The 12447-nt window shown below is 39.9% G+C and overlaps 1 protein-coding gene across 16 annotated transcripts in view; it reads left to right on the forward strand.

The window, feature by feature from the left end:
• The window catches only part of PATJ (PATJ crumbs cell polarity complex component), a 147002-nt gene that overhangs the window by 2779 nt on the left and 131776 nt on the right, over nt 1-12447 (forward strand). For 7 of the 16 annotated variants that reach the window (XM_030455272.1, XM_030455284.1, XM_030455282.1 and 4 more), the window contains exons 1-6: nt 652-809; nt 5572-5632; nt 5719-5885; nt 7384-7575; nt 8901-9040; nt 10825-11023. In XM_030455272.1, the coding sequence (XP_030311132.1) occupies nt 5611-5632; nt 5719-5885; nt 7384-7575; nt 8901-9040; nt 10825-11023 (720 nt within the window). In that variant the 5' untranslated portion in view covers nt 652-809; nt 5572-5610. Of the gene's footprint in view, nt 1-651; nt 810-3381; nt 3487-4673; nt 4745-5571; nt 5633-5718; nt 5886-7383; nt 7576-8900; nt 9041-10824; nt 11024-12447 lie in introns of those variants that run through there. The other 9 variants (XM_030455275.1, XM_030455278.1, XM_030455279.1 and 6 more) reach the window with 4 other exon arrangements.

Here is a 12447-nt window from a genome sequence, read left to right on the forward strand (position 1 = left end):
TTTTAGTGACATAAATCCTCAGGAGAAGTGTTTCCTACCACCTCAGTCCCTCAGCGCCTCGCCGGTACCTCAGTGTGAACACGGCCATGGCCAGGACACTCAGCCTGCCCTTGGCTGGAGACTCCCACCTTGAAGCCCTTTAGGTTCAGGCTCTGGTGGCCTTGGTGCCTTCTTGACATCCCTGGTGAAGGCTGGGGAGAGCTGCATGGCTCCTGGTGGTGGGTCAAGGCACTCTGGGGAGCAGGAGACATCTTGGTGCCATGTTGTTGAGTAAATAGTTCCCATTCCTTGGAGAGGAGCTGCTAGGGAAGGAACGTACCACATGCAACTTGTTCTATCAGTGCCTGTCAATTCAGAGCTTCTTAACAAAGCAATTGGGGGCTTTTTTATTCTCTTTATTTAGGGGTTGATTAATAGGAGAACAGCTCTTTTGTGCTCCTAAATTTTTGAAGCTTAGAAATTCAGTACAATTCCAGGGCAAACAACTCTCCTCCTCCATGAAGTGATTTCTTAATCATGTGTACTGTCATCGTGTAATTCTAGGATTTATTGGCTGATTTCAGTAGAACATGACCATATTTACATCTCAGAGGCAAGTTCTTCTCAAGTTTTATGAGAACAGGTTTCTGAGACCATGCTATTGCTCCACAAAGAATGGCTTTGACATGAGCTCACCCTTCTATTAGACATCAGAGAACCCACACTGGCATTTCCCTCCGGGAGTCTCCAGGAATTCAGGTTCTGCTTGTTCACATGCCTTGAGAGTGAGTAAGACTCCTCTTCATCTGTGTGGAGACTAGGAATCGCAGGTACAGGGGCTTTGGGTTTTTGCTTTCCTTGCCTTGTGGTCACTCATCATATGTAACACCAGGAGGTATTGAGTTTGCCCATGGAATAGGGTTTTTTAAATATTTAACAAGATTTAGTTTTATCTGCTTGACCCTGGAGATGTGTGGTGTATTTGTGTTTAGGTGCTTCCTTCTTTGAAGTGCCAGGAAGAGTGAGCATGTGCTCTATAGGAACTTTAGAAATACTGCAGCATTACACAGAACAGCAGGTTTCATCTGAAAGGTGTGTGCATGCTGAGCTTGATTGGAATAAGTTCTTCTGTAAGTTACCAGCATGGAAAACTGAGCATAACATGCAGGACAGCAAAATATGTGCTAGGATAATGGTTTTTTTCACAGTACATAGGCACTTGATGGTGTGTAAACTATATAATTTTTAATATCTAAAGTTACAGGCAATGCTGTGCTAGGACAATTTAGGAATAAGATTACTTACAAATGCTGTTTTTCCTTACTTTGGCCTTTATCAAATTTTAAAGTGTTTGGGCTGAAATTCGCCAAGTCAGAGATTTCTCTAGTAAGGAAGAGGATATTCACTGTATCAGTCACTCATAGTAAAAGAGCCAACAAAACTTACAACTGCATTAGTGCAGAAAGGTGACTTTGGATTGGGATGTACCCTTGGCTGTTCCTGTGGCAGGCTTCTCAGGCTGGCCATGTTAGAAGCCTTTGAGGAATAGCAGCAGTTTGCACTTGTGCACTCAGGATCTCTGGTCCTTACTGTCCCAAAAGGTTACCCCTGTGCTGAGTGGGGAGAGCCTCCCATGTGGAAGCACTTTCCCTGCAGGCACATCTCCTGGAGGAACACCAGCTGTTGGTGGTCAAGTTGAAGAGCAGAATCAGTAGTAGTAATTAGGTGGGTGGGGAGAAGTGGACAAAAGAACCTTTCTGCTGGCTAAACCATGTCCTTCTCTAGAAGCCAGCAGGAAAACCCTCGTTTTTGTCTTTCAGCAGCTCTTTGTGGGGCACAGGTGGTTGTCGAGGCCACTGCCAGGGGCATCATGTTCCCCTCTGGCTCTGGGATGTGCCCAGGCTGAGCACCCCATGTCTCTGTGCAAGTGGCAGGCATCTGGCAGGAGGGTGATGGCAATGGAAGACTTAAACCTTTCAGCTCTTCTGATGACCTCTGCTGGCATCAGCATGGGGGAATTCCTTTTTTCTTAGTCTGCTTTTGAAGAAGATCCAAGTCTTAGGATTTCATACAAAACCTTCTAAAACTTTCCCACTCCCTACAATGCGTTGAATTCTGCTCTCTAAAGTGAAGACAGTAGAAACCCAGATGCACGCTGAGCTGGAGTGTGGTTGTTTTTTTTCTGGTGTCAGAAAACACTAAACTTCCTGAAATTCATTATTTTCTCAATGATTTTACAGTTATGTTGGGAGTTGCGACATAAATTTTGAACTGAGCTTTGCAGTTTTTTTTCTACCAATAGGATAAATAAGTGGCTGTAAAAGTCAAGATAATGGAGCTAAGGAGGCTGGGTGCTGGGTGGGTGACCTGATTTTAACAAAACAAACCATAGTGTTTTGGATCATTCTTCAAACTTATCACCTAGGAATGGACCTCCTCACTTAGCAGCTGTTGGCACCCTGCTTGGACTCAATATTGGTGTTTGGAAATTGTTTAAGGATAGCTCTTTGGGCCCCTAAACACAAACAGTTCAATACTACAAGGAGTTGTGTTTTTCTCTGATTCCCAAAAGCCAGTCTTAGAGACATGTCTTAGAGACATGTCATCTCTCTCTTAATTATACATTACCTGAAAACTTTGAAATATTTTATATTTTCAGGGATCTCCTCATGCCAGAAGGAGCTCTTTACTGTAAAATATAATGCTTTTTCCCCACTCTCTTTTTTATGAAGGAAAGGAGAACAAAGAAATACTGAAGGTGTTTTTAACATACTGTACCAAAAAAAAAAAAGAAAAAAAAAATCATTAAAATCCATTGCAAGCTGGCTGGAGACCAGCTTTGATCATGAGGAATCCCAAAGTGCTCTGTAAACTTGAAACAAAATGTACCTGAGGTCCACTTTGGCATTCACTAGCACAGAGTGGTCTGCAATGGCTCTTAGCAACAATTTGGAGCAGCTCAAGCAGGAAGCTGAAACTTTCTTTAATCTTCCCCCCACCCCTCTCTTAAATCTTCTTCTGCCTAGATGGAGCCTGGTTCTCTCACCTACTTCTTTTTGCTTAATTTTTTCTTTCTTGGACCTCTACCCATCACCGTAATTGCTATTGTTACATCTGCTGGAATGGAACAAAAAGATTAATCTTTGGAGCCTGTCAGCTCGGCACTTTGAGGTTGGTTTTGAATGGCACAGGCTGTTTCTCATGGTGCTCTTTGCCAGTGCAGCTGAGCTGCTGCCACCTCTTGCTGCTGCTGCTGCAAGGTGTGGTCTCCCTTCCCCTGCACTTCTCACCCCTCTCCTGCCTGCCAGTGCTGGCACTTGAGCACCAACTGGGCAAAAAAACTCACCCTACCAAAATGGGAAGTTTTTTCCCTGTGTGTTTTGCTCCTTGTTCCAGCTTGCTTTGGGATTAGATGAATGAGTGCAAGCACAGATGGAAAGGGAAGAGCAGAATGATGCATGAAAGAGGGCTGGAGAGATGGACCAGCCTCCTGGCTTCAGCTATTAGGTGGGCTTGGTGTTATCAGGTTGGCATTATTTCCTGACAGGCTGGATTTCTTTTCTGGGTTTCATCTTTTCTTCACCCTGTTGCTGGTTTAAAGGTGTTTCAAGACACTTTTCCCCATAGCAGTTATTTTGCATCCCTTTCTGATGTTGGTTCTTGTGCTTTAAAGTTTTAGTTTGGTTTTTTTTCTCTTCTAACTGCTGATGCGAGGTAGAAAAACAGACAAAGGAAGTGAATGGAGGGAAGTTAAACTGGGAAGAAAGAGTAAATTTCTGTGCTCTTTCTCCTGTTTTGTTAAGATTCATGCAATATTTTCAGTGCAGGAGGTTAATCTTTGTCTTTTTGGTTTAGATGAAGTCTCAGGAGTGTATTAGGAAATGGTATTTTCATCTGTTCTTCAGAATCAGATCTCAGCACAGAATCAAAGGCTGCTGTGCTCTTAGAAGTGTTTTATTTCAAATGGAAAAGAAAATAAAGTGGCAGCACTTAGAAAAGTTCAGATGCATTCCTGGGAATCTTTCAGGGGTTGCATGGGTTTGCTGCCTCGACTCTTGCTATGAGTTTGATTTAAAATATCCTCCTAAATCTGTTAATAGTCTTGCAAAGAGACTCATTTTGCTTGACCCTGACTGGAAACCATGCAAACCCAAGTTCCTCCAGGAGCCAGAGCTGCTCAGATACAGTACAGGGTGCATAAATCTGAAGTTGTGGTTTGTGACACTACCGTGACAGACACACCTCTGCTTACTTTTTTTTTTTTTCCTCTTTTTTTAATTAGGTAAATCAGCTTTATCTGACTCTTCAGGGAAGGGGAAGCTGTCTTGCATAGTTAATATTTCCTTGAATATAACATTGTACTCCCAGAACTCAAGATGTTTTCAGTGTGAGCACAGACAGTGTCTGAGACAGAGCTGAAAGAATCAGAGTTACTGCTGGGAGACAGCCCCTGGGTTGTGCTTACCCTGGTGTTACATTCAATTCATATGAACCTTTCTGCTCTCAAACTGCAAGATTAAAAAAGTAAATGCAGAGATTTATATACATATATATGGCTATTTTTATTCCAGAATAGCTCCAGATATATTCTGAAATTGCATAGTTACATACTGGGTAGGGTTAAAATTATGTAAATTGTGCTATTAAATGGCTGACTTCTTTCAGACAAGCTTGTACTAAGTGAAGAACTCTTGTTCCTCGTGTATGTTTTGGTGTAACTGCCTTGATAGAATGACAGGCTCCACATCAACTTAATAACATGCAAGTAAGGGTACAAATTTATCATGGCTGCTAATTGCAAGTCTGTTGTTTTAGTACTGACAACTAGGCCTCAGCCCCAGTTGGAGACCTGTTCTATTTGGCACTGTAGGGGAGAGTGATAAAGGATATTCTGTTCCTTTAAAGCTTGTCATGTACACAGAGAAGAGAAAGGCAAGCTCACACTGGAGAAAGGCATGAGCTTCTTTCACCTGTTCAGCACCAGGGCTGTCATTAGAACTGACCTCCCTTAGGGATGTGTTGGACTAGGGGTTAATTTGGCCAATTTATGGCCATAATACTGTCTCGTGAGTAGAGGGAGCTCTGTTGTTTTATAGGTTTCACCTATATTGCTATATAGCAAGGCAGAGCTATCATGGTAGGAATACTGTCTACAAATAGTTGGAGTAACAGAGAGGAAAGAACCTTCTAAATACTGGGAAGATTTTAACTGGGAAGAAAAGGTCACAACTTCAACAGCCATACTCAAAAGTAATGCAGTTGGTCATCACTTTGCTCTCATTGTTTTGGCCAGTGTTTATTTTTAAGATCTGCATTTTTACTCACATTTGAAAGAGCTGTTCACATTCCTTCCTGTGTGTAAAAGGAAAAGCACACTGAACAAGGAAAGATTTCTGGGTGTGCAGAGGCTGAAGTGCAGGTAGCTTTACTGAGAGCTTTGTTGAATACTTGGGCTAAACAACAGGGACTAGTAGTATTCTTTTATTAAATTTGTTAGCTTAGTGTTCTATTATTATGGAATTTATCAGCTGCCTATCTGCTAGCATTCTGCTTGGATATGTAAATAATTTCTTCTTTTTAAACCTCACCTAGGTTTCATTATTCTGAGTAATTCCAAAAATACCCTTCAACATGCCTGAAAATCCTGCTGCAGGTATGTAGTCTGAGTGTGATTATTTCTGTTGAGCAGTGAGTGAGAAGTGAAGCTCCTTTCCTAACGTGTCCTGCTTTGTGGTGCAGATAAACAGCAGGTGCTGCAGATCCTTGATCGCCTGCAAGCAAAACTGCAGGAGAAAAGAGATTCCCAACATCAGGAAAACCTGACTGTTCTGCGTAACACACTCAGGAGCCCTTTGTTTAACCAGATACTGACCCTCCAGCAGTCCCTCAGGCAACTGAGGGAACAAGTGAGTATAAATTTCCAGTTGTTGCTGTGAAGATATCTGCAGTAAACTTGGAACCTGGGTACCAGGCTTGTGTTAATGAGGGGGCTCATATTAATAAGCTGAAAGTGGGTGTGAGTGAATGTTGGATCTCTTATCTTTTTATACTACAACAAAGGGGCCAGGGGACAACTTTGGAAGGGATGCAGAAGAGGCAGGCATTGAGAACTGCATCAGTCAGAGAAAAACATCTGCAAAAGCCATCAGCTCTGGTACTTTGAGTTCTGAGCACAGCTGGAACTGGGACCCTTTGTTTTTCACAGAAGCTAAATACTGTTTATCTGCCACCTGGCAGCCTCTTTTCTCCTTAAAAGACACCATCACATAGTTCCTGCTGAGTTGGACAGGAATGGTTAAACTGTGTGGGGAAATACAATCTAGAAAACCACCCCTGAAGATTTTCCAAGCCCTGATGCAGACGTACCTATGCTAGCTTTAAAATAATTGGTCCCCAGCAGTGGAAGGGACTTCTGTGGATTGTTTTTGAACACCAACTGATACTCATCTTGTGGACATGGGCATCAGTGACACATCTGCATGACCAGGCACACTTAAGGTCAGGGACTAACTTGGCAAACCCTAAGCAGCAGCAATCCCAGTCTCTGTGCTTGTGCCATTCATTTTCCCTTCTTCCCCTGTTGACAAAGGTGCTGTATCTGCTCCTGCATCTTCTTTCTAAAGCTTGGGTGCATGTCTGCAAGCTATTAAAAATGTATGAAAATGGAAATATATTTAAGATCATGCTTTGTAACTTATGGCATAATGGTTTTGATATCTAGAGTGTTCAGAATTATTGTATCTAGGAGATGATGTTTTTCTTGAAATTCTTTTTAAGCATATCCATCATGAGCAGTTTCATTCAGAATGAGATTTTTTTTATTGTGTTGCTCTGGGAATATTTCTGCATTTCTTCATTATCTGTCAGGACTGGACATTGAACTGCATGTTCTAGCAATGTTAACCTGGTCAGTGGTGGTTGTTTTGTACCCTGGGCTCTCTCTGGGGAGGAGATGATACAGCCCAGGCCTCTGGCTCCTGAGTTACTCTTCAAAAAATTTTGATTCCTGTGCCAAAATTGTCTAGGTTTGCCTGACAGTTGCAACAGTGCTTGAGGGCCTCGTTAATGTTGTTGCTTTTGCATGTGGTGTTTCTGGGATATCAGGGTGAAAAGAGGATAATGGGCACAGGCAGGGAAGCAGAAGGAAAGAAATGGAGAAAATTAGTAGAGTGGGAACACAGCTGAAACATTCAGGGAACTTTTTCTTCCTAAAAACAGTTTAAAATTGATATGGTAATATTTACTTGGTTTTAGTTCTATAGTAACAGGGCCTAACTTAAACATGAACTTAGATGAACACATGTATGCTTGCTTCTTTGGCAGACTTCACACAGGATGATGTATGTGGAAACCTCTTATTTTGGTTCTAATAGCTTTTCTACATCTTTTTTTCCTTTTCAACAGCTCAATTATATGCCCCCTGACCGTTCAGTAGATTTTGATTTTACGAGGAGAGGGCTACTGGTGTTTGCTGACAAATCAGTTGCTGCTGGGAGCACGTATACACCTTGCAGTTCACCTGAACCCAGAGCATCTCCCTTTGCTCCAAACCTGGCAGTCAATGAATTTAATGCAATCATCCAACAGATGGCAAAGGTAAGGCTCTCAGGGAGCCAAACTTCTTTCCCCTTAATGTCAAACATTTTCTTTTAGGCTTTCACATTGCATTTTCAAACAGGCTCTTTTGTTGTGTGGCTGGAAGTGTGGTAACTTTTCCCTCTGAAAGATAATTTCAGCAATTAAACGTGGTTTGGTAGTGGTTTGTATTTTTTTGTTTGTTTGTTTGCCAGTTTTTCTCTCTTTTTACCAAACACACAGATGTAGATAAGAAATTTCCATTGCCAGAAAGCATTTTTTTGGTATTTGATGACACTGAATTGAAAATGGACGTTTTCTGCAGGAACTTGTTTTGATGGAGAGACTTGTTTTATCAAGTACATTTTAAATTGGAAATGTACCAGCTCTGTTAATATATGAACAGTGCAAATGATTAAAAGAACTGGCATGTAATATTTTATTTAACTCTTCATTCAGTAGTTCTTAACTTTGCCAGGCAGATGCTGATTGCATTAACATGTGACGTAGCAACTGCCAGATGCTTATGGAAGTTCTAGAGGTGCAAACATCCACCCTTGTGGTATTGGTATTTATACCACAAATGTATTGTTCTGTGTTTCTTTGAGCCATTAATTTAATTGGTTAGTCATGCCTTTCTATATTAAGTAACTGTTGCTAATTGACTACCTTAATGTAGCTGTAATATATTGAGCATAACTCTTCTCATTAGTGTGTCATTAACTCATCAGATAAAAGATTTAGCAGTAAAGTCTGCATGTTACTTTGGATAAAATGGCTGTGCTAGCAGTGCATTTTCTAAGTAATATTTCCCAGTAAACAGCCCCTGAAATCTTGCAACTGAACTGAAAAGCAGTCAGTCACAAAAGCAAACTTTTTTTAGCATTAAGTGTGAAGTTGCAGGAAAGGGAAGGAAATTAATTTCTTTCTATAAAAGCTGCAGTCTTTTGAATGCACACCTCAAGTCAGCATTAAAAGCAAGGGGAGCCAAAAGACAAGTAATTTAGTTTAGCTGTGCAGCATTTCCAGAAATGCCAAATATATTGCTCTAGACAGCACTTTGTTCATAGTTTTCATCCAGTTTGGAATTCATCTCATAATGTGAATGAAGTGTGAAAGCAGCTCTTAAATTCCCAGAGGTTTCAGAGCCTCAGAGTGCTTGCATATCCAATACTCTGTTATATTAAAAATAATAAATGGAGGAGCTTTTATAAAAATAACATATTCAGTATTTTGCCTTTGTTTAGTCTTTAAGAGGAGAGTGATTCTCCTGGTGTTCATAAATTTTAAAATAGCTCATTCTATTGCATTAAAAATTACTAAATCCATTTTTTCTGTTTTACTAGGGGAGACAAATAGAATCAATAAAGATTGAAAAGCCTTCTGTTGGAGGTCTTGGATTTAGTGTGGTTGCCCTTAAAAATCACAGCTTGGGAGAGGTTGGTATCTTTGTCAAGGAAGTCCAGCCAGGAAGCATAGCTGACAGGTGAGATCTTTATAATTGGATTGGAAAATTGCAGTAATTCCATGAAGAGAAAAGTCAAAGCTTTCCACGATGAAAACTCTGTCAGACTTAACATGTTTGTCTGGCTTATCTGGTGGGATATTTTGGTGGTGGTATCTTGAATTCCAGCTTTTCAACTAAGTAGACTCATCTGAAAATCTGATCCTCAAAACATGAGTTTTAAATATCCAAGCCATTCTTAAATGGAATTTCCAGAAATCATGACTCACTTCAGAGAATCTTGAATACTGATTAAAAAACAAAAGAAAACTCAGAGAAGAATACAAGGGGAAAAAATCATCCCCTGTTTGAATTTTTATGCATTGTGTCCCTGAAAGATTTTTTCCCCCCTTGTTTTGTTATTTATGTGCCTATGACAATACTCTATTTATAGTTGATTTTACTGTTTGTTTCCTGTGTAAATTTAGATCCAGTCCTCCCAACAGATCCCTGCACAGATGTCATCATAGAATCAAGACTTGAGGCAGTTTCTACCCATATTGTCTGTGGGTTTTCACCCAACGACAAAAGACAGAGCAATCCTTTAAAAATAAAATGTGATTGTAAAACCACAAGAGTTGGCATGAGACAAATGCAGTACTTGGAATTAAGTTTCAAGAAAATGTGTCTAGATTTCAAGTCATTGGTGTCACTTTTTAAATAACACATGTCAGGAAGTGCCAACACAGGATGACAAAAAGATCAGGGAGAGCTTGGAATGATAATGGCTATGGGCCCACAGAGAACACACCAGAGAACACTTAAAGAAAAGCATATTAGGCTCTTTCAAAGTGGAGACAGATGGACTGATCTGGATGTCAAAGGAGGGTGAATGTCTCACTTTAGGATTTGATGACCTGCTGCTCACTTTCTTTGATGAGGGAATCTAAAATATGGTTAGTGCTAGAAGAAAGTGATTTCTGGGAAACATCTTAAACATCACATGATAAAAAGGAAGTTTAAGATGAGTTAGTTTAGTTAAGATGTGCAGTTAGATTGTTTTGGAGTTTTTATACGTTTCCCCAGCATGCTTCCCATTTTGCTTCTCAGACAAGATCTCCTGGAGACTTTTTTTTGGATTCCTACAGAGCTTTGAAGACAGTGTCTGTCTATATAACAGTTTGGTCTCGTGCTCAGAATGAATATTTAACAAAGGAGATGAGTGATGGTTTCTCTCTTGTCACAAATCTGAAGTCATCACTAGGGTGAATGAACTGTGAAATTTATGTTATCTTAAGGAATTAAGTTGAACTGTGTATTCCTTGAAGTAATTTTGATGTCTGAAGTACTGTATATTTTGAGTAAAATATAAATATGCAGCTTATTGATCTTTACATTGAATAATGATACAAAACAATATCATAGTCTGAGCTGTGGGCACTTAGAGTTAGGAGCATGCAGTGCTAAACATAATGAAGAATAGTTCCAGAAAAATAAATATTTTTTTCTGCCCTGTAATTCAGTATCATCAAGAAAGGATGAGGGAATTTCGTTGGGTTTTGAATAAAAGTGAAGGGAAAAAATGAATAAATTTCTGTGCCATCATTAGGTTGGAGCAAAAGAGGGCTGGGCAGCTCAGTGCAGGGTGGGCTGCATGGAGTTTGTATGTTGGTGAGGACAGTCTAAGAAGCTGATTTTTTTTTTTTTACCACATAACTATTTAATCCTGTGTAACTGTATATTTGGCATGTTCATATTTAAATTACTCAAGCCTGTCATGAAGTCACCATGCTGCATTTTAAAATTTCTTTTAATGTTTTGTTAAGGGATCAAAGACTAAAGGAAAATGACCACATACTGGCCATTAATTGCACCCCATTGGATCAGAACGTTTCCCATCAGCACGCTATTGCCCTCCTCCAGCAATCCACAGGATCTCTACATCTGGTTGTTGCTAGGGAGCCAGTTCAAGGAAACAGCAGAACTTCAGCTGTCTTAATAAGTGATATAAATCCACCTGAGACTGTGAGTTGTTGTAATACTGTCAAAATCAGAGTTTGAACTATGCTGGATATTTTTTCATGGATGTGTTTGTGTTAGCAAGCTTTACATATAGGGATTTTTTTTTTTTCCCCTTTCATCAGATTTTAGATGTGATGACATTTCACTTAGAATGATCACACAATAAGTATAAGGCTTCCCCTGCAAAGCTGCATGAAGTTGTTATAAAATAGATCCTGGGTTTTTATGGGCTACCAGAAGCTTTAGTAGATGAACAAATTCCTAGCAGCAAGGCCTGTTCATGCATAGGCTGGGCAAAGAATTTTATGATGATACCCAGCTGAAACCTACTTGTGTTCAGCAATTAAAGAAGCTCTGATTACATCTTAAAAGAGTGTAAACATAGCCTGTCATGAGCACTGTTTGAAATGTCCCAACCGATTTAAACTGCTCAAAACAAAAAGCCTTGCCTTTGTTTTAGAAACAAACAAAACGTATCTCTTGAAGAACCTCTCAATCCCTGTTTGCCAGGGTTTTGGGGTTTTTTAATCTGCAGATTTCCCTGCTTGTGAACCCTTTTGTTTCCTTGAACAAGGAGAGATTGTCACTGGGGCATGTAATAAGCTAGGGCTGAACTTCCATCTGTCTTCAAGTCCTGTGGTTCAGGTGGCTTCATTGAATTTGGTCAAACTGCACACCTAAATCCAGGGTCTGCAATATTGGAATCTTAATTTATTATGCCAGTAGGTTTTGATGAAAATCTGGTTAAGAGCAGTGCTTTTCCTTATTCTCAGTAATTATTTCTCTCATGATTACTACAGAGCTAGTGAAATCTGAAGGCTTTAGTGGATAATCAATATTGTTTATTGCACTGAAAATTTTAAAGAATTAAACTTTAACTACTTTTTCATTGAAAGATCTGCACTGAACAGACTAACAAAATAAAATACAAATATATGTCTCTACAGGGGGTCTTTTAAACTTCTTTTATGATATTTAACTGGCTTTGGCAAAGATTTTCAGTATGCTAATAAATCCTTTATTCACAGAAGACTTAAATCTGCCTACTTTGCTCCATTTTGGTTTCTATGAGATATTAATCTGACAGAAACATTGGCTGCATTTGGGTTGCTTAACAGCTTTGTTATTTTCAGATTGTCTTGTAGAACATAAGGTCATAGTACAGCGTAGCTCAGAAACACACTTCCAATTCAGCATGGCAAAATATTGTACTGTGCTGTTAATTCAGAGTGTGCTGGTGCTGTTTTGAGTGTGTAAGTGAAATACCAGAGATGAGAATTTGGGCAAAGCTGAGTGAAAACTGGGCCAGCGCGAGCTCCTCGCCTCTGGTTTTCTCTGCTGTTTGCAGTATTTTTGATCTATGAAAAACCAAGAGGATAGTTTTCATTTTGGCAAGGGAACCTTAAGGTTGCTTTTTTTCTTTGTCA

This window comes from Calypte anna, chromosome 8 (genome assembly GCF_003957555.1).
Source record: "Calypte anna isolate BGI_N300 chromosome 8, bCalAnn1_v1.p, whole genome shotgun sequence".
NCBI classification, from domain to species: Eukaryota; Metazoa; Chordata; class Aves; order Apodiformes; family Trochilidae; genus Calypte; species Calypte anna.